At 40.1% G+C, this 23,043-nt stretch overlaps 1 protein-coding gene across 1 annotated transcript in view; it reads right to left on the bottom strand.

The window, feature by feature from the left end:
- The window catches only part of MAP7D2 (MAP7 domain containing 2), a gene marked incomplete at both ends in the record, with an annotated part of 87,005 nt that overhangs the window by 7,555 nt on the left and 56,407 nt on the right, over positions 1-23,043 (bottom strand). The window contains 6 exons of the mRNA XM_080361748.1: positions 8,423-8,550; positions 12,188-12,336; positions 15,255-15,377; positions 16,687-16,797; positions 18,659-18,757; positions 19,676-19,790. Coding sequence (XP_080217874.1) covers positions 8,423-8,550; positions 12,188-12,336; positions 15,255-15,377; positions 16,687-16,797; positions 18,659-18,757; positions 19,676-19,790 — 725 coding nt within the window. The remainder of the gene's footprint in view (positions 1-8,422; positions 8,551-12,187; positions 12,337-15,254; positions 15,378-16,686; positions 16,798-18,658; positions 18,758-19,675; positions 19,791-23,043) is intronic.

Genomic DNA, 23,043 nt, shown 5'->3' on the forward strand with positions numbered 1-23,043 from the left:
GCAATGGACATTTCATAAAAATTTTGTCAACATTGTTGTATGCAAGAGTCCTTCTCAACATTTAATGCAAAGCTATGGCTGCTTTCTGTCTGCAGAAATTATGATGAGTAGCAGTGTGCTTCTTTCATCTGACTACCTCCTTGTCAAACATGGTCTTTTTCTAATAGTATCTGATTTTCCAAAATTGCACTGAATGCTACTATAATATGAAGGTAAAGCTGGGTACTACAAAGAGACAGAACTGACCAAACATTGTACAGTCAGCTCTGCTGTTTCAGTTAGTGCTTTAAAATTAACACCAACACAACAGACTCAAGGCTTAAACCTCACCCCCTACAACCTTTTACACAGCTGCTGTGGTGGGTTGACCCTGGCTGGACACCAGGTTCCCACAAAAGCTGCTTTATCACTCCTCTTCCTCAGCTGGACAGGGGAGAGAAAAATACAAGAAAAAGCTCGTGGGTCAAGTTCAGGACAGGGAGAGATCATTCACCAACTAGCATCATAGGCACACCAGGCTTAACTGGGGAAAAAAACTAATTTATTACAAATCAGAGTCAGATAATTAGAAATAAAACCAAATCTTAAACATGTCTTCTTCCCAACCCTTCCTTCTTTTCAGGCTCAATTTTACTCCTAATTTTCTCTACATCATTCCCCTGAATGGCACAGGTTGTGGTCAGTTCATTGTCTCTTGCTGCTCCTTCCTCATCAGGGGCAGGACTCCAAACACTCATCCCCTGCTCCAGTGTGGGGTCCCTCCCACAGGAGACAGTCCTCCATTAACTTCTCCAATGTGAGTCCCTCCCATGGGCTGCAGATCTTCACAGACTTCTCAAGCATGGGTCCCTTCCACGGGGTGCAGTCCTTCAAAAACAGATTGCTTCAGCTTGGATCCCACATAGGGTCACAAGTCCTGACAGCAAACCTGCTCCAGCCTGGGCTTCTCTCTCCATGTGGTCACAGTTCCTGCCAAGAGCCTGCTCCAGCATGGGCTTCCCAGGAGCCTTCCACAGCCTCCTTCAGGTGTCTAGCTGGTGTGACGTGGGGTCCTCGACAGACTGTAGGTGGAGATCTGCTCCACCATGGACCTCCATGGGCTGCAGGGGGACAGCCGGTCTCACCACGGTCTGCACCACGGGCTGTAGGAGAATCTCTGCTCTGGCACCTGGAGCACCTCCTGCCCTCCTTCACTGACCCTGGTGTCTGCAGAGTTGTTTCTCTCACACATTCTCACTCCTCTCTCCCACCTGCAGTAGCTCTTACGCAGCAACTTTTTCAGCTTCTTACCCATGTTATCCCAGAGGTGCTGCCACTGTCACTGATGGGCTCGGCCTTGGCCAGTGATGGATCCATCTTTGAGCTGTCTGCTCTACTGGGCATGGGGGAAGCTTCTAGCGGCTTCTCACAGAAACCAACCCTGTAGCCCCCCTGCCGCCAAACCCTGCCATGCAAACACTACAGAGCAGCACTTGCAGTGATGGCAACGCACAGCAGCAATGCAGCCGACCGCTCGCTTGGCTGTTGCATACTTTAGGTGAAATGATAACCTCGACATCCGTTCTGTGAAAGCGGAAGGGTAAAGATACTTGATATTCACTGAAAATAGGTGCACAATAGAGAGAACAGATTACCAGGAAACATAAAACTACGCACAAACACCATTCATTATTTACATAACACCAGTAACTAGCACTAAATACTTGTAACATTAAGAAAGGCTGGGCTGTGTGACTAAGTAGGATGGAAGAGATTACAATTGTAAAATAATGTTTTATGGGAGTACCATTAGAATAAATAATCCTACATTAAGTTGAACATTATACATGTAGTTTTAACCTTCCTTATTATGGATAAGCAATTATGATATAAATGTATTATCCATTATCACTTGTTTAATCTACACAATGTAGAGATTCATATACTGTAACATATTTTCTGGACTATACACTCATTCTAGCAGACCACAAGCATGAAAAACATGGACAACGGCTGAAAATTAGTGGACCAGAGTGGCAAGTTTTGTATAGATAACTATAGTATTGTGTGGCCACAGACTATTATAACCGGAACAAAATTTGCATTACGGAGTACACAATAAAAATTAAATGTCTTTCAACACCACCCCACCCCCATCCCGCCCCAAGTAATGAATTTGAGAGAAGAAAGGGTTCTTTTCCACCATATTATGTTGCATTTGAAAGAGACAGACAGCAGAGTAGAGGGAGCTCATTCAGAGCTGCCCAGTTTGTGGGGAGGAAGAGACGGCAAGGTATTGCACCATCTGTATTTTCTTACTCCCACTGAAGAGCCATCACAATTCCAAAAGCCCTTGGGCTGGTGGAACAGTAGCACTCAACTTAATTTGAAGTACAGCTCAGGTACCCTCCGCCCACTGGGCCAGGAACTCTCTGTCCTAGTCCTTGGACCTGCCTCAGTAAGGCTTTTACTGCCATCACCACACTCTTGGCTGTCCCTGGTCACCACCGCCAGGCCTGCCTGGTCACTTCTTTTGTCTGTTGTGGGGTGGGGTCCTTGGGTGAGGCCTCTGTCCTAGTCTGCCCTGCTGCCACCCACGGCTCCTGGCTCACCCTGCCTTGCAGGACAGCCTGCTCCTGCTGCTCCCCGACAGAAACAGGCTTTGGAAGATGTGCACAGGCAAGTCTGTTTCCAGCTCTTGTGAAAAACAGCAATGGGAGAAGCCAATGAGATTGGCTGGTGTTGACCCACTCTGCTTTCAGTAATGTCTTTAGTTTTCTCTTTAGGATATAGATGATTTCCAGACCCTCCTAAAGACACAGGCAGAGATTTCAAGGCCCAACCTACACACATACATCTCATATGTACCTCACCATTATAGTAATTTCCAACTGTATTTGATAAAAATACAATGTATAAATAAAAAGCAAACCACCTTTTTCTTATGCTTTTCTGCAGCACAGAAGATGCTTCTTGCTAATCAGACACTTCTTCAAAGCATAGTCCCTTCTTGCTGCCTTTGGTTTACAATTCCAACCTTACCACACACTTCTTGCAATACTTTTTATTTAACTTGTTGTGACAGGAGGAGCAAAACAATCACATAACTAAGGGTGAGTCATTTTCAGTATTAGCACAGAAGTAATTGTTCTCTAATCAAACTAAAGAGGACGGTAAGAAGGAGTCTAGTCACGAGAGCTATCTACCTTGCACTGCATAGGAATTAGAGCAGACTGGCTGTACAACTTACCTGTTGGACTAGAAACATGTGCTGAATGTGTTATTTAAGTAATGCATCTTTGAACTTTTAGACCTACCGAAGAACAAGAGACAAGTATGCCTTTGCTGCTTTTAAAGCAAGTAAAAGGGAGAAGCATATAAAAGACGGACTACTGCAAGGATGACAACAATGTAGTACAAGGAGTGAAAAGCTGAGAAAACCCATCAGGATTATTTTTTCCAAAATGTTAAATGATTTATGGGATGCCAGTAGAAAGTATTAAATGAACACTGTTTTCCCTCCTGTATTTAGAACATGTCATCAACTTAGCATCTTTAGAATTCCTAAAGACAGGCAGAACTGTTACTTGAAAAAACATTCCTAATAGTATTTACGTGATGCTACTTTTCACTAGAAAGGGTCAACCTTGATCATGAAGACAGAAAAATGGGATTATTAAGGGAAAAAGTATAAACACTTGCACAAGGGTCTGCTTAGATTTAAAAAATGTTTTGGTTTTGCCTTAGGAGAAAGGGAAAGGGATGTAATGAACCCCTGGCAAGAATGTGGAAACACAGAAATGTGCCTGATGAGGATCAGAGGAATTAAAACGACAAATCGTCAAAATCCAAGAAGTGGTAGCATGTCAGTTGGCTGAAAGTTTGCTCATCTCAGTCACTAGGTTTTACAAGGGTATATAAAAGTACAGGAAGCATCTTCCACCCGCCAGGAGGTCTCAGTTTTCTCACCTAACTGCCCTGACACAGGGGAAGCAGCTTGTAAGAAGCCATTCTCATCACAACCCCTACAGGCACTACAAGAACATTCACCAGGTCTGGGGATCCACCAGTCCTTAATTTACAATGGCTTTTATTTAATTAAAAGAGGGACAGTCCATTCTGCAGAAGAACGTCTCGGGAACAGCACAAGAGGGGTTCTGAGCTTACTTTTGCTAAGCATAGATAATAAAGTACATGTAGCACACAGATCAGAGGTCACATCCAATTTTGTCCATAAATAGCAAGGGAGAGAACAGCATGCTTTTGTGAAAAGCTAGGTACATGACAGGTTTTTGGTTACAGCAGTTCAGAAGGCTGACTGTAAATCAGAAATCTGCAATGCCACAGCTGTGTAATCTTTTTTCTTCTATCTTCTTATTACTTCAACAAAAGCTCTGCTGAAACCACACCAAGGGCTTGCTTGCATGTTCTCAAGCCTGCTTTCTGAGATTGCTCTGATTGCAAACTGTTCCTGGGCTCTGACATTTTTGCCCTGCTCTCTGTGATATTTTCTCAAAAGCAGTTTTCTTTCACTCTTAGTTTTGATCTTTTCTAGCCAGACAGATTCATTTCTCTTTCACCTTTCTTAAAAGACCACAAACTTAGCATAGGTCTATAAAATAGTTATTTTGATAGCTGCATTATTACAGATGTTTTCAAAAACCTGAATTGGCCCATTCTCTAGCTAGCTGCTGAAAAAAACCCCCTCCAAATAGTCTTGATCCAACATTCTACTCATTGTTTTTATATTTCAAAAGCAAAACAAGAAGTAGTAAATGTAGCACATATCAAATAACACCTAAAACTAGGTCACTACAGGATATAGAAGCTACTTCTAGGCACATTTCTAATGGGTCATTTTAAAAACTTTTAAAAGTTTGGGTTTTTTTGTACTACTCAAGGTTCATATTTCACAGGTATCCTGTAATTTGATTGAGCATGTGCATGTCTGACATCAAGGTGTGTCCCAGTTGCTGCAGTGGGAATGTCACCCAAAGGAATACCAAGTTACAGGTTCAGTCAGTCAAAACTGAGCAGAGCAGAGTGACAAAGGCTGGGAACTGGAAGTGAACCAAGAACCATCACCCACCAGCAACCCTGCAGTCCCTTTTCCCTTCTCATATGAAGTAATGCTTTGACAAAATAATTAACACAGGGGCTTATTGGAGCTTTCATTTTTATTCAGTAGTTTATATGATGGCTTATCAAATACACTTAAACCTAAATCCTACTTCCCTGGTTCAGTCAGGTCCCATTGATCTCAAAGGGACCATTTACCCAAAGACACGTGAAGGACACAGGCTTTATTGCTTTTCCGATCTATAAGATAGGACACTTACCTATTCTCCGAGGGATACCACAAGAATAAACTGATTAATGTATAGATCTTTGGAGATGAAACATCAAAAGAAATTTACAAAAAACCCCTGGTATTATTGATCTTGTGAAAGATCAGAAGAATAGAAGCACTTTGCACATTCAGTATCCAATAGCAATTATAAAAACAAGATAATTTCTCAATTATCCTGGCTCTCTAATACACTAATTTTAATCCGTCAGCTGTTCCACACTGGATTCAAAGCAATAGCTTTGGGTTTCTTTCTTGTGTGACACTTCTTGATTTATTTACTTTTTCAAATATCTTCAAGCTTTGAATTCCTTCCTTGCTTTTAATTATTGCCCAACATTTTTTTTTTTGCCCTTTTCTCCTTTTTAGGTCCATATTTGTTCACTATTTTTGTCCTGAACATTATGTTTTGGCCTCATTATTTTGCCTTCTCAGTAAAATTTGCACCTTCAAACACTGTATTTTATTTAATTACTGAAAATCTATCCTGCCATCAATCACTGTATTTATTTAGGTTGAAATGTTATTGTCTCGTTTGAGCCTGTTTCAGTTACTTTACCATGATAAAAAGAGTTCTTAAATAAATAATGAAATAACACATAAGGAAGACAAGTGACTACCACTCACAAACCAAGATGACAGCTGTAAAGAACTAATAACTAGAACAATACCAAGGAAAACTCGAATGTCAAGTCACTTTTAAGAAGAAAAAAAGCATACAGCTAATTATTATCTAAATCACTGGCCATACTCAATTCTTTCCTCAACAGCTTTCGAAGTTAAGGTGCTATACAGGATCACTAACTACTAATGCTGTACAATACGTATTCGTATTTCTTTCAGGGTATTTTTTTGGCCATGTAGTGTGCTGGAAGGAGAAAGATTAAACTTGTAGAAGATTCTCAGGTTTGCAAGGAGAATGAGTATTAGTCTACATATTGAGTCACATTAGAATTATATTTAAGTTCCAAAGTTAATTTTAAATGAAAAGATGAGATTATACAATCTAAAGGAAGGTTTCAAACACCTGACTGCCTAAATTTAAATCCACTGACCAGCCAGATTGTTATATGACATTTGAAGTGTATGAAGAAATGCATATCTTTATACAATAATACAAAGTGGTCATCAAGATGCCTTTTTAAAATTCTATTTTAAATTTCTGAGAGGAAGTTTTGAGTGTGCTGAAGCAGAATCATCTTTCTGCAATCAGTAATAAACATGGATTTAAACTCTATTTACCGTATCCTTTTATAAGGTCAAGGAGGGTATTCTAATTGGGCCACATTAAGATTAAATGCTCAGTAATACATTTCTAGAAGTGGTCAGAATCAGATTCTCTCAAGGAAGAGAGGAAGGAAAAAAAAGAAAAAGAAAGGATAACTACCGTGGCTCACAATCACAGATAAACCAACCAGCAGGCTTCTTAATTCCTCCCTACAGCATCTGCTTCTTTCTCTAAAAACAGCAGTTTATATTCCTTATAGGCATGAAAACTTATTGCTATAAGAAGGTTCTCTTAATTTGCACCTCTGGGAAAAAAGTCTCCATCTCTGCCTAACCTTTTATGGAAATCAGTGAATTAGTGCTACAAATTAAGACTAGGCATATTTTTTTTCATGAAGCACTAAACATCTGTTTGTTTCACAAAGGCTTTCTCCCCTGCCCCAGATGTCTCTATGATGAGCTATAGCAAACTTTTCAATGTCTGCCTATGAAGAAGTGCTTCACTCTCAGCAACCCACTTCCCACCAATCATTTTGTTTAACTAAATATGTCTCTTGATATGTCTTTTACACTGAACTGAAAGACGCATTTGGAAGAGGATCTATCAGCAACTTACAGAATAATATACATTTCTATAGCTTGAACTTTTGGAGTGCCACTAGACAATGATTTGCTCAAAATTGTAATGAAAAAAAGCTGACGGCAATGATATGAAATGGTACTGACATTCTTCAGAAAATCTCCATAATTCAGAATCTGGCCATATTACATAAGTAATATTGAAAGTTCGACAATTTGTGGCCCTGTCGTGTGAACCAAGCATTGCAATTTCCCAGTTGTGTGCAAGGGGGTATCCAAAATAAAAAGAATTCCCAGAATCAGACTGTTTACTAAATTTTGTCTAAGACCAAATTCGCACACAAAATCACCCTCTGTTAAAGGGCTATGCACTCAGAGTTGAAACAAAAAAGGAACACCAGCTAGTTTTTGAACTGGAACAAACTTGTCAGAAAGGGGATCATCAAGACTGGTTCAGAATATGTTCAGATTCAGATTAAAAAAATAAATAAAATCAGACAGAAGAAGACAACTTTAAAGATATAAGTGAGACCCACGAACAGGGTCTATGGAAAAACAAACAACTGAACAAAAAAATAAGACAGCTACTGTAGACCATGACTACTTCAGCACACTTCTCATTTGAGCCAGACTTAGTATCCTGTTCTAAGAAAGCTGAAGACACATTTGCTTAGACTTATGACTTGCAAGCTGTGGTACGCGGACTAGAGTTTTGAAGTGTCTGCAAAAGACAAGTAAGCAACTCAACTCTTAGTAAGCCCAGATATGCTATAGGTCCACAACTCTGCATGAAAAAACACCAAACAACAACAGAAAGCAACAAACCCACAGAGGTCTGCAAATTAGCAAAGATTAAAACCGACAGTTTAGATGACACATAGTTAAGTATATTTATGGAACGAGATGGTCATGCCAACAATAGGAAATGCATGTCGTAAATGCTGGAATTTCTAGTTAGTATTCATGTTCTGTGCATTTTTTCACACTAGGCAGAGTTTTTTAAAATCAAATAAAACAAAAGCATGTTTAAAAATAAATATTAAATAAAATTTCACATTAATAATGAAATGTACTGTGATAATTTCAAAAGACAGAAAAAGCAGCGAAGTGTCTCTAGTCACCACTAACACAATTTTACATATATCTGCTCATCTACATCTCTCTCCATCTGTCTATGTGTAAAGCCTAACTAAAATTAACTAGATTTTATGTAACACTTCAGAGGAAGTTCCTCAAGAATCTATGTCAAGAAGCTCACAGTGTATTAGACCACTAATAAGAAAGACATACTTAGGTGTTGCAGGTGATGCAGATCTTCTGGACATGGCAGCAGGAGAATCAGACCTTCTTAGAGGAGATCCCATCCCAGATGATGAACCAGGTGTTGTAGGTCGCTTCTCTTTCTTTATCTTCTCAGTCTAGAAGTACAGTTCATTTTAGTTTCCATAATGAGAACTAACACATCAAAAATATATACAATAGTTTTATTAACAAGATGGCATATAAACAGATTTCTGTAACATACATTTAAGACAGAAGTTTTTTAAACACCAGCTCACAACTGGGGTGCATAGTTTATTTTACACAGACATAAAAAAACCCAATCATGTCTTACATGGACATAGTATACAAGTTTCAGATAGCACCACATCAGAGCCTCCCCAAGAGTTCTTGGGAGGGGTGGTGGCACTGGGTGGAGTTTTCAAAATCATCTATATGCTGCTGCAGTACCTCTTAAGGCACGGACAGTAGGGCACCCAGTCATCTCGCAGGCTCTCATCCTGCTGGGGGACTTCAATCACCCTGACATCTGTTGTGAAAGTTGCATGGTGAGCTGTTGGCAATCCAAGAGACTCCTGGAGTGCTTTGAGGATAACTTTGTAAGCCAGGTAAAAGACAGTCCTACCCAGGGGAGATGCAGTATGGGACCCTGTTGGTGACCAATAAGTGAGCTAATTGGTGACATCAAGATTGGAGGCAGCCTGGGCTGCAGTGAACATGTGCTTATGGAGTTCACAGTCCTGAGGGATGCAGGACAAGCAAAAAGTCAGGACCCTGAACTTTAGGAAAGCCAACTTCCAGCTCTTCAGGGAGTCAGTCAACAGGGTGCCCTGGGAAACTACCCTCAGGGACAATGGAGCAGAACAGAGCTGGCAGATCTTTAAGGAGATTTTCCATTGAGCACAAGAGCTCTTGATCCCCAGGTGTAAGAAACTGGATAAAGGAAGGCAAGAGGCTAGCATGGCTGAGTCAAGACCTGCTGGTCACACTAAAGGGCAAGAAGGAAATGCACAGGCAGTGACAGCAGGGATGGGGATCCTGGGAAGAGTATAGGGACACTGCCTGGTTCTAGAGAGACAGATCAGGAAGACCAAGGTGCAGCTGGAGCTGAACCTGGCAAAAGACACAAAGAATAACAAGAGGGGCTTCTACAGGTATGTCAACCAGAAAAGGAAGGTCAAAGAAAGTGTAACCCCACTAATGAGCAAGACTGGCAAACTGGTAACAAAGGACAAGGAGAAGGCCTTCTTTGCCTTACATTGTGTAGACTCAGTGAAGGTGAACGACTTGCCTTTGCTTTTCTGAAAACTACAGTGGACCAATAATGCATCTTTTAAGCAAACAGCCAGTCTTCACTGGCAAGCTCTCTTCCCACACTTCTTGAGTGGAAAATGAACTGCAAGACAGGGACTGGGAGAGTGAAGTCTCTCCCACTCTGAGGATCTGGTTCGTGACCACCTGAGGAACCTGAATATACATAAGTCTATAGGGCCTGATGAGATGCATCCCAGAGTCCTGAGGGAATATCTGAATAGTCCTCCATGATATCTGAAAAGTCATGGCAGTCAGATGAAGTCCCTGGTGACTGAATAAAAGGAAATGTTGCACTCATTTCTAGAAAGGGTAGAAAGGATGGCCCTGTGAACTACTGACCTGTCAGCCTCATGTCTGTACCTGGGAAGATCATAGAACAGATCCTCCTAGAGGCTATGCAAAGGGACAGGGAGGTGATTCAAGACAGCCAGCATGACTTCACCATGGCTAAGTTCTGCCTGACAAACCTAGTGGTCTTCTGTGACAGAGTAACTACATCAGTGGACAAGGGAGGAACTATGCATGTCACCTATCTGGACTTCAGTAAAGCCTTTGACACAGTCACCCACAACACCCTTCTTCCTGAACTGGAGAGACATAGATTTGATGGGTGGACTGCTCAGTGGATGAGCAATTGGTTGGATGGTCACATTCAGTGCATAGTCGTCAATGGCTCAATATCTGGATGGAGATCAGTGACAAGTTATGTCCCTTATGGGTCCATAATGGGACCTGTACTGTTTAACACCAGTATTTACTGCTTCATATTTAATATTTGCTGTTTAATAATATTGTTTAATATTAATATCTTCATCAGTGACATAGACAGTGAGATCGAGGGCACCCTCAGCAAGTTTGTGGATGACACCACCTGAGTGGTGCAGATGACACCACCTGAGTGGTGTGGTTGACACACCTGAGGGACGGGATGCCATCCAGAGGGACCTGGACAAGCTTGAGAAGTGGGACCAGGCACAACTCATGAGGTTCAACAAGTCAACTGCAAGGTTCCACACCTGAATCAGGGCAACCCCTGCTATCAATACAGGCTGGAGGATGAAGGGATTGAGAGCAGCCCTGCGGAGAAGGACTTGGGGGTGCTGGTGGATGAAAAGCTGGACATGAGCCAGCAATGTGCACTTGCAGCCCAGAAAGCAAATTGTATCTTGGGCTGCATCAAAAGAAACGTGACCAGCAGGTCGAGGGAGGTGATTCTGCCCTCCTCTACTCTGGTCTGGTGAGACCCTACCTACAGTACTGTGTCCAGCTCTGGGGCCCCCAATGTAAGAAGGACACGGACCTGTTGGAGTGAGTCCAGAGGAGGCCACAAAGACAATCAGAGGGCTGGAACAGCTCTGCTGTGAGGAAAGGCTGAGAGAGTTGGGGTTTTTCAGCCTGCAGAAGAAGGTGCCAGGGAGACCTTATTGCGGCCTTTCAGTACTTTAAAGAGGCCTTTAAGAAATACGGGGACAGACTTTTTAGTAGGGCCTACAGTGACAGGAAAAGGGGAATTTTTTTTTTTTTTTACAAGTTTTTGCAATGAGGGTGGTGAAACACTGGCCCAGGTTGCCCAGAGAGGTGGTAGATGCCCCATCCCTGGAGACATTCCAGGCCAGGCTGGACGGGGCTCTGAGCAACCTGATCTGGTTGAAGATGTCCCTGCTCATTGCAGGAGGGTTGGACTAAGCGACCTCTCAAGGTCTCTTCCAACTCAATCCATTCAGTGATTCCATAATCTTGGAGCAATGCTGCTGGGTGTAACACTGTGTATCACACCTAAGGAAGACACTACACAAATCTTCAGTTTGCAGCTTGGGTCCTCTCACTTGCATCTAATTTAGATGGCATGAATGCTCCCACTATGAACTATTACAAGGCACATGAACTTATATGAATTTTACAGCCCAAGCATAATTTTTTTAAAACATGCCATACATTGTGTAGACTCAGTGAAGGTGAACAACTTGCCTTCGCTTTTCTGAAAACTACAGTGGATCAATAATGCATTTTTTAAGCAAACAGCATTAAAAATGACGACAGAAAGAATCAAGCAATTGGTATAAAAGAGGCATTGTTAATACACTTGGCAATTTTCCAAAATATGTAACCAGCAAGACTGGATAGTCATATTCATTAGAGAGATCCTATTTGTCATCCTCATTGCCAGAAGTTACAGGCAAGTTCAAAAACATAAACCAGTGCCAAAAATCTCAGTTCCCAGAAAATAAAGGTGTTGCTATTCCAAGCACCAGGGCTCAACACCGATACTCAGGAGGAGGAAGATATTAAAATACTGCTAAACAGGACACAAAAGCAATAGATGCATGCAAGGCTTCCTTTCTTACTGTTGTTTCTTACAACAGGGACAGCAATTCATTTTTATGAATGTAAGAAGAAAGACAACAACCAGAAGCCACATTAGTTTACCCAGAAGTGAAATAAAAAACTTTGCAAACCCACCTGAGTAACTTCAGCTGCAGCCGCCCCTTTCATGGCATCGGGAGCGGAGGGTGAAGTTGCCTTCTTTCTGTCAGTGCTTCGGGTGGGGGAAGGCTTGTAGGGAGATTTAAGAGGACTAGCTGGTGCTACACGAGGACAGATATGGAATACTAAAGAGTTATAGTACAATAGCAAGAGCAAAAAGGGAGCACAGACAGAGGAAGTAAAGGAGAGGAGAAAATAGCATACTTTTATAATGTTCAAAGGTAAGTTTTCAGCATTTTTTTAAAAGGTGTTTCAAAAGATCATCACTTTACATAAAATATTCAACGTGGTCCCACGTTTACTAAAAATGCCTCAACTGAAAGTAATATTTTATAGGATTTCTTTTTTTAATTATCTCTAAAATATCGCTCTCTTACTCATATACCTTTTGAATCACTTGACTATAACTGTGATTCTTTTATCTTCTGAAAGGTCTAGCTTCCTTTGCATATGATAAAAAGAGTAATCAAACAATTCTAGTTGGGTGACTTCTGAACAAATACTGAACAAAACAGGAAAGGTGACAGAAGCATAGGTGTTGTGTTTTGGTTTTTTTTTAAAGACTAAACATGGGAAAGATTCCTAACTAACTTAATTGCTTTTCAAAATAATACTTAATTTAAAAACAAAACACAACAGAAAAATGAACCTAAATCAAAACTAAATGCTGCTGTAGGTATTTCAGTTATTGTTATTTGTGGTAGACATCAATTTGAGTGTAACATATACAACTCTTTCTGGGTAGTTTTTTTTATTTGCAATATGAACAGAACATTTTTTAAATGGGCTGGTTTACTCCTGCTTTTGTTCATATTGCGTTCTGAGATGAAACTTTCACATACATATAGAACAATCAACAGAGCATATGCTTTATTAATAAGACAGACACTAATTGTAACCATGTGACAGTGTGCATCCAGTCTTACTCAACTGAAGTCAAGAAGGATATTGACTTTGGAAAAGCAGTAAATACGCTTAAATGTAAAGGAATTTACATTTTCTTTTTTTTTCTTTTTTTTTTTTGTAGTAGTCCTATAGACTTTTTTATTAAGTCTTTTTGTATGCTTTTAGGTTTAACTGGACCTGTGTATTCTTTGACTGCCTTGCTGGCAAGCTGGCAAAAATTCACTGAATATTAAGAAAAATATTCAGAAACTTAAGTGCTGCTTACATATTTTCACTTCAACTGCAAAAAAAAAAAAGAAATTATATGTGTCCAGTAACAAGGGTTTGCCTGAATATCTTGACTTGGAGTGACATTAATAATGCATTGCCCTAGAGAAAGAGTCTTAAATTGAGGCTTCTCATTTCTAAGCTTACAGAAAATGCAAGAGCAGAGCAATTTTGACTCAAATGAAATTACATGAGGCACAGCATGAGCTCCTGAAAAGGAAGAACCCTCTTCGCTGTTCAGAAAGCTACTTCTACAGAAGGGAGGTCCCCCTCAAGCCTTTTGGTGGCAATTACTGACAAAACTGTCAACAGCCACTCTGAGCAGTGACACCATTTGCAACCTGTGTTACAGCCCAGTTGCCTTGTGAGTCGATGACAGGAGCCAGTGGCTTGTTGAGAGATCTGTTCCCTAAACCATTGCTCCTGTTTCAGCTCAGGGGAAAAAAAAGCAGTTTGCAGGCCAAATTGTATCGTCGTCAGACTTGCCAGCATGCTACTTTAAAGATTCTCCAATGAACAGAGAAATAAAGCTGGGAGTTTACAAACAAAACAAGTAGGGAAGGACAAACTAAGTCTGTATTGATTTCTTCAATATCAAATACAACACGGAAAACAGCATCTGGAGGTGGTCCCAGCAATTCACCTCAAAATTCTAAGCAGAATATACTGATCTAATTTTGAGTTGGCTTTTTTCAGTCTTAGCAGTAGTTGATCCCTGAGCAGTAAATAAACTGAGAATTTTCTCATGGGCCAGATACCATATGACAAAATTTCTGCTTCCAACAGGTTCTGCTTTTAATGTAGAAACAAGTCAAGTAATTTTAGAGCCATTCACCGTCAATGTCCCTACACACTGCAACAAAGAAGAAACCCACAAAGAATTAATTTTTAAATAGCTTTGTATTAAAAGCACAGATGTAGGACCTAAGCCTATTTCAACGATGGTGTATGAAAATACTCATCACAGAGATGATCAGTCTTTTATCATCTAACTAGTTTTATCCTGGAAAAAATGTTTCCTCTTGCAGACAGGCACTTGCCTGTGGGGTTTGACGTGGAGTTTTTTTTGTTGTTTTTAATAAAAGTGGCTGTTAAACTTCTGTCCTTGTTTCAGCAAACACTATGACCAGGCGAAGCTTTGAAGTAGGAACTACTGTGGAAATCAGGCACTTGCCTAAATAATAGCAGGACTGGAAACATCAGTTTTGTAGATGTTCGCAAAATAAGGGTTTTATTAGACTTCCATTTACAGATAGGAACACTAACTAGCATCCCTAATTTTTAGTTTCTTAAAGATCAGTAATTTCTGGAACTGCCACCCTCCTATCAGTGTCTCTCTTCCTGTAGGTACTTATTTTATATATACATACATATATATATATATAAAATAGACACACAGTGACAGAGTTAAAGGCAAAAGGTAATTTAACAGCAAAGAACTGGAACCTTGGTAAAAATAATTAAGGCTCAAATGGTGCACTGGGATTTTTGTTCTACATACTATTTGGGTATGAAAGGAGATGACATTCATGTATCAAATAAAGCTTCTGAGAGGTGTCACACACTGGTTTAAAAAACTGTTTCTTAAATGAACATATTCAGTTTTTCATTGGCTTAGGTCTTAGTGATTTTGTTAATTCTTTTTTTAACTATGTTCTTTTTAAAAAGGCATTGAGAACAAGACAGACAGGATGATGTGTTTTTTCAAGCTTTGAAATACACAATCATGAACAACTTAGTTCATAGTTGATTTTGTACTATCATGCAAATTGTCATTCGGTTCATAGTACTGCATTCCTTTCAGTAGCTACTCAAATGCAACCAAAACCATACCCTGACAGTTTCTAAGTGAGTAATTCATGTTTTTTACCTGGATTATCGTACTGCTCAGAAAGCATTAATGTACTTCTGCTTCTGGCTAAAGATGACTGTGTGGGAGTCAGCAGTCGAGAAACAATAAAATTTTCCATTGGACTAAGATGCATGCGGTGAGCTGAAGGATGGGAGCAAATAAAATAAAATTTAAAATGCAAAGAAATAAAACAATGTTACATTAAAATAACTGAAACAAAATAATGAAATGATTAAATGAAATGAAAAAAATCCTGAAGTGTTTGAGATTTAAAATATTTACAGAAAATTTTCATTCTCTCTGAAAAAAAGGTTTCTAGTTTCTCCATCTCTTCAAAGTATTTTCCCACCTGTACAATAAATATGGTAAGGTTAAGACCATATTGCATTTTGCTCTATCACGTTCCATTCCGCAAAATGGTTGCTTTCATGATTCAGCATGAAAAAGGTTTGCCTTTTTCCCCAGTAGACAAGGTGAAATGTCAGTGTAACAGTGCTGCTACTCACTAATGTGCCAAACATACTTGGACCGCATTTAAAATATGCAGTCTCACCCCATTATATAAGTCTTATTTATACAACATGCCTGCATTCCTCCCTACTCCACAAATATAAGCATCAACTACATAAGACAGATATTTATAGATGTTCCTATTAACATGCACATATACATAGCCATCTATCATAAAACCCTCAAAGCTACTGATGAGATTTCATTAAGCAATTCATAAATGAAAGCAGATTTACCTTCTCTTTTCATTCAAAAAATAAGCCTTCAATATCACTTATTTCAGTTGATATATTTTTCTCATTAGTTAAAAAAGAAAGAAAAAAGAGGCAGAGGAAGAAAAAAAAAAGACACAAAACAAACAAAAAAATCTAAAGAGTTCACAGTGGGATAAACCCTTCAGTCCTCTCTGTAGCGTTTAGTAACCACTAATCCTGCAAGATGATCATCTTTTGCTGAGCCTCTCATGGATCAGAGTTTCAAATCAAATTAAAGGGCTCTACAACTCTAGTCACCAGATTGAAGTCTCCCAGGTGGCTCATTGGACGTACTTCTGCCCACGGTACATCCCATGTCTATTGTGGAGCCACATGTTTGGTTTGCTTGTTTTTCATTATTTGGCTAGAAGATCACAAGCTGTACAGTTGGACGAAATTGCTGCAGACACAGCACGTACTTACAGCCCTGTTCGCTGGAGGACTGAAAATTGAAAAAGAAGCAGTGAAAGACCGCAGAGCATTTGTTGCTGGCCTAGGATCTCCAGCATGGCAGCACAGTCTTTGACACAGGCTGCAGGACTATTCTATGATACCAACTTACAAACCCTCAAATGTTTGAGCTCTTTTGAATAACAGACATAAGCGAATTACATAGCTATATGGACAAGAAGTGCTTTAAGCAGAAGGAGAATTTATGCTGGTAGGAGGCCAGCATGTTCACTTGCCTCTGTCGGGGGAATGTGTTATTGCCGCTGTGGAGGAGGAGAGGCGCTTACTGATGGGCGATTCCATTTGCTTTGGCAGATTCATTGTAGAAGCTGAAAGTTTGTCACATGCTGCAGAGAGACGCATTGAATATATTTGTATTCACGTCACACTGTTGATAAACTCCCCAAATTAACCTCGCATTTGTACTCATGGCCCTTGTCACTGACCACAGCACTGAGTAAGGCACGAGACAAGCTCCTTCTGACTGCTGGAGGACCAGCATTTTATAAGATGTGCTTTGGGATGCGACTTTTCTGCTTGTGAATTTAACATTTCCATTTTACGACAGCCTATCTTTTATACTGCCACAGGCAAATAATTATATATCAGGTCTGAATTAATGAAGTCACTCTGATACAAGTTATTCAGTACCAGCACAAGCAGAAAGTTACCTAAAGAAAATGAACTGTGCACATGAGAACTCTGAGCTCCTCACCTCCACTCCCCCTCCCCTCTACTTTCAGTCTGGTAGAGCTGGAGTAGACCTCAGGTATTATTCCAATACAAAAATGAAATAACTAACATTTGCGTGTTTGTAAAATGAGAACTCACTGTTTTAGTGACTAATCTGGCACCACTGATTTGGCTTTACATTTTTGTGGTTGAGAATAGTAAAAAAAAAAAAAAAAAGCTTTTTGTTACTACCAAGTGCTTTCATTTTTCTTCCAAAATATTGTTTGAGCACAACACCTATTAATATTTCCTACCTTGCCATTTATTCAACTGAATGACAGAAAAACGTCATTCAAGTATTACCAAAGTGTATTACTATATGATCACTGCACAATGCTCAGTAGCTAAAAGCATGGATACTTTGTCCTTTATATTTGAATTTTATTCTTTTCATAGCGAAAATAGTTTCAGCTACAGACCTATATATGGCCCTAATTCTGCAGCTCCTAAGTTACTGCATTCCCTGTTACATGCATTTAAATGTTGCCTCAGTGGGGTCTGCAAGATTTGCCTCCATCTACTACCGTAAACAATACAATTCTCTACATTTGCTTTTTTAAAAAGGTAGGAATACTGCTGGTATGGCGCAAAAACATCAGTTCTGCATCCAAGTCTCTTGGTACATGAGCGACAATTAGTACAAAAATCTGAATCTGTTTGCACAAAAGTAATAGTTCTGCGAGATGGTGGGCAGAACAACATTTACTGTGAATTCTCCAGTAGTAATATCCAAGCCCAGCTCCTCCTTTGTGGGGAGAGAAGGAACCTAGTTCTTGAAAGCACAAGCTATGTTTTCAAAATGCCAAGTACCTTTGCAATCAAAATTAGAAATCCTATATGCAATGCATTTTTAATTTTGGAGTACTCATCTACCTCACTGTAAAAAAAAAACAAAACAAAACACAGTTGTCTAAATAAAGGCAACTACTTGAGTTTCTTACAAATATCTTGGCCAAAATCCACTTCAATAGGCTGAAAATATAGCATGGCTATTTATACTAAATTTGCTTGTTCTTAAAATACTGCAGAAATAGGCCCTTAAGAGGACCGTTTTGATGAATTATGGTCTCCATAATACATTTTCTCTTACTGTGCAACTAAATTATTTTCAAGAGCACCTGCACATGCCCATTAGAACTGTCAAATATATGTGTAATTATATTTAAACACACACAAACACAGAGCACCCACAGAATTAACAGCGATGAGAATCTGAGCAGTAGAATCCTACAGTTAGTGAAGAACACATGAAATGCCTCTACAGTGCTATAATGTGAGGCATGCACTGCTCCACCATGGTAAAATTAAAAGGAAATTATAAAGACATTTGGTCCACATCACTAAAGTTAATGCCGTAGAGTACCAGACTGAAATAATAAGAAAACAGTGGTTAGGAAAGACAAGATCAGTGGATGGATTACAGTGATTAGAACAGTTATAAATGAGACACGATGGTGCTGTGATTCTCTGAAATACCATTGAAGGAATCAGCAGGAGCGGTAGAGGTCACAGGGTCTGGAGGAAGGGTGTTGGCAGCTAAACCTAGAACAGGGGGTGGGGTATTTTCTGATTCACCTACACAGCAGAGAAATCAGAGCAAAAAGAGGTGAAAGAAATTACTGAATATGTTGGGGGAGCTGGAATTAAGCATAAACTGCATCACAAAGACAAACTGGTTTCTTTCTCAAAGTACGGACGACTTCTTTTATTATCATGTATATATTTAATTTCCTGGCTTTTTTGATGGCATACCATCAAAAGTATGATGTTAAACAGAGTTTGCCCTTTTAGAGTTAAGTATATTTATACACTGTTTAAAAGAGAGTAACTGTCATCTTTCATCATCACCCAAACATGGATATTTTTCCCCATAACATGTTTATCCAAACCTGACAAATTTAAATAAATCACATGATTTAAAACACAAAACATGCATCTTTTTGAAATATAAAAGCAGTACATGACTGATTATGTAATAAAAATAATTTTTCTGAAGCCAAATCAAAAATACCAGCAACAAAAAGTATGTGGGGGGGAAAAAAACAAACTATTTTAACTGCACACATGCTGCATAGTCATCTAGAAATTCCCATCAGGTTTTTAGAAGTGCCAAACAAAACCAGATCATCTTTTGCAAGGCTTAGACAGCACTCAGTCCTTTGGTGAATATTAAATTTGCTAACTGTGTGCGTGAGAAGACAATGCGGAGGAAGAGAATAAGGGAGAGAGAGCATAAATTTTCATTTTAGCACTCAGCATCCTCCAAGCAGATTCCGGTTACTCTAGTAAAATGATCTGCAATCCTAAAGTTAGGAGTGCCCTTTCTCCCCAGAAGGTATAAGTGAGAAGAAGCCTGGCAGACAATTACAAAGCATTTATTCACGTCCCAAGGCAGTACCACCCTAACTATAAAATGCATCAGCCTTACCATCTCCACAACCTCATGCATTTTGCACTTCAAGATCTGCAATGCAGGCAACCCGTTTCACTCACCATCTCTCCCTCCTGAGCCTGCAGCCAGTGCTCCTCCCCACGACCATCGCTTCTGCTTCTGCTCCAGCTGCTGGCTGCGTTCAAGGGACCGACGCATCATGGCTTCTAAACGTTCCTGGTTATTTTGGTACAAAAACACAAACCAAACCTGAATCAGTTGGTTGAGGGCTTTTTTTTTCCTCCTTCTGAAACCCATGCTAAAAATAGACAGTTCCCCTGTTGCTTCACATGAGATGATTACAGGAGCTTGTTTGCAATAAAAGAAAAAGGACTGAATAAAGAAAGTATCAGAACGCAAACCTACCTCCAAATATGTGTATCCTTTGTCTGCAAGCCACTGAGGTCACTACAGAGGCCTAAGTAAATAACACAGGTTGCATCACTGCCTAGCATCTGCTCCTGCTGGTGCGGTGGCTGCTGTGCTCTGGACTTAATTTGTATAAGAATAATGCTCGACAAGCATTAACTCCTTCTTGTCTATGCAGACCTCAGGTTTTCCTTCCATCCCCTTCTGAGCACAGCTAAAGTGCTGCAATGCCAGTTGCTCCTCCTAGCCACGCAGATAAATGATCACTTCAAACCCAAAGTAGGTTACTTTGCAGGATGCTCCATTTATTTATTTATCTTTACAAGAACTCCCTCCTTTATCCCACTGTGCTCTTTACAGTCCAGGCATTGAAGAGCTTCTGTTTTTTTTTCTCATGTGTTTTTTTTTTAGTGTATGCCCAGACTGTGCTGTTCTGAGATTTTTTTTTTTCCATTCCACCCCCAGGTTCTCCTCCATGGCTTGATGAGTTAGGATTTTCAGATGGGCAAGAACAAGGATATTTCTTTCCCCCCTCCCCACCCCAATCCTGCTCTACCTTTCACTTACAGCTACACATGCTTGCCTTGTTCCCTCTCCACCACCTCCTAAATCTCACTCAAAGACCTCCACTCAGTTTTGTTTCCAACTCCTCCCTCTGCTACTTTATTGCTGTGGTTTATTGTTTTATTGCTGCAGCAATGACCTCTGCACCTTTTCTTTTCCATCTTTCAAGCAGACAAAACCTGGTTCTTCCCCACCCACCATTCCATCATCTACCACCTTCTTCTTTTCCTACTCCCAGTACCTCATTCCCATCTGGCAGCCTCCTCACCCTCACATTTCAGCAGGCCAAGCCCTACTGGGAAGACGAGCCTACTCTTCCTGCCCCAATGGCTTTTAGCCCTTTGAGCTTATTAGTATTTTTGGTCCTATGACTTACTACCTTTGCTGCATCCTTTTGGTCTACTATAAAACTCCCACTCCATCCACTTCTGACTCTCGATCTTGCAGTTTTCTGCAATTACATCATATCTCCTTCAATTTCTACCAATCCTCTGGTCTGTGTCTAATATCTCTTGATAGATCAACTGCATGGAAAGCCTCTCCTGCATCTCTTGGCCAGATCACTTTCTCTCACTGATTCATGACTTTGTTCAGTCTCTGTTCAAGCAGGTCTCCTTCAGTCTCTGCACTGACGTTGAGCCTATTGTCTCTCAGGTAGCTCCTTCAGCAGATCAGACCCTAACATCAGGCACCTCCAGTCACTACCATGCCTGGAACTTCTACACATGTACCAGTAAACTTTGCATTACCTTCCTGGGGCTCTGCCTATGGTGACTGGCTTTCTACAAAACCAGATGCCCTCTCATAATCTTCTGGTTATCTGCAATATACTTTTATCTCTTTCACGTCTTGGAAGAATCTCTTTTACCTCCATGACTTCGGGTAATTTACTTTGAACCTAATTTTTTCCACCTCATCTAACCCTGCTACCAATTATCCATCATTTTCAACAGCAAGCCACTACCATTTCTCTTTAAGCTCTCCTCTCTTAATTTTATTAGAAACCACTTGTACCACAAAGAATTCCGTTATATTACCCTCTAAACAAAGAGTAAAAAAAGGTAACTCTTGCATATCCTTCCTATCCCTCCCAGCTGTCCTGTCCCTGTTACCTTTTGGCCAGGTGACCCACCCTATTGCTACAATTTCTGCTGCCATGTCCATGAAGATGATCTTTTGGTCGTGCATTTTGAGCTCTCACTTCACTTTTGTCTCCCTTCTACATCTTTAGCTCACAGTCTATCAGGTAACATCACGCAAAGACCACTGAAAGCCGGCAGCTGCTTCCCCGCCCTCCCTCCCCCTTTTCTTCCCCCTTCTGTCTCGGCAGTGCCATCAGTGTCCAGCCAGGCATGCAAATGCTCTCCCTGCCTTTCCTCCTTTTCATCCCTACAGAGCAAACGCACGATGCATCACAAAGCTCAAGCGCAACCTCTTCTGCAACAGCACAGAAAAACTCTACCACTTCTTGTCTATATATCGGGCAAGAAAAGAAAGCTTCAGACTCTGGAACCCAAAGCCACCACCCTCTGATTTAGTTTGCTACAGTCTTTCTTCTCTTGCAACTTGATGTAACTTTCACATTTAAAACCTGTGTGTGCTGGCTTTGCATTTCAAGTTTGCACTTTTTGCTTTTAACTTCCCATCTCCTAAAATTAATTTAATTCTGTTTGAGTATCTTTTCTGTACTTACTCTTTCCAAGCCTCGCCTCCTACTTCATCACCAGTTCTCCTCTGCAGTCTGCTTCATTTTATTATCTTCTTCTACTATGCATCCTTCCCCAATATACCTTGCTACCCACACTCTTTACAAAGGAAAATCACCCTCCCATTTCTTCCTCAATGAAGCATATACTTCCATAGAAGCTTGCTTTCTTTCCTTCCATATCTAATGAATATTGTTATCCATTAATCAAACCAGATAAGATGAAAGAAGTCAATTTTCAATTATCCAGGTGATTTATGTTTGCCCCCCCCCTTTTCTTTTTAAATGCTGCTTGGAGCAAGGACCAGCAATATTCTGTAGTTTGCAAACCACCTTATACTACCTACTACAAAAGCACTGTTTTAAGAAGAAAAAGCATGATAAAATAGATTAAAGACATTAAAAGATTCTCCACGTATATTTGAAAGCCCACACTACCTACAATCTGAGGTTGAAATCTTCAATTACATGATGTGGAGAGGATGATTCCTTTTCATTTGCAAAGAGTCTTTCATTAAAGCACTATAGAACATAATTATTAAACCTCATGAAACTCTGCAGATATTGCTTAGATAAAGAACAATATGAAGGCCTCTTTCCACAAAGGAAGGATTGCTATTTAAAAAACATTAAGTTAGCACAAAACTAAAAAGCCAAAGAAAACAATAAGACACAAGGAAACATAGCGTAAACAACTCATACATTAATAATTTAGCCTGTGATGAAAACTAAACAGCAAGATGAAGCATTCCTGTATCACCAAACAACATGCAAAACCATTCAGTCTATGTT

Source organism: Nesoenas mayeri (genome assembly GCF_963082525.1).
Source record: "Nesoenas mayeri genome assembly, chromosome: 1".
Classification (NCBI taxonomy): domain Eukaryota; kingdom Metazoa; phylum Chordata; class Aves; order Columbiformes; family Columbidae; genus Nesoenas; species Nesoenas mayeri.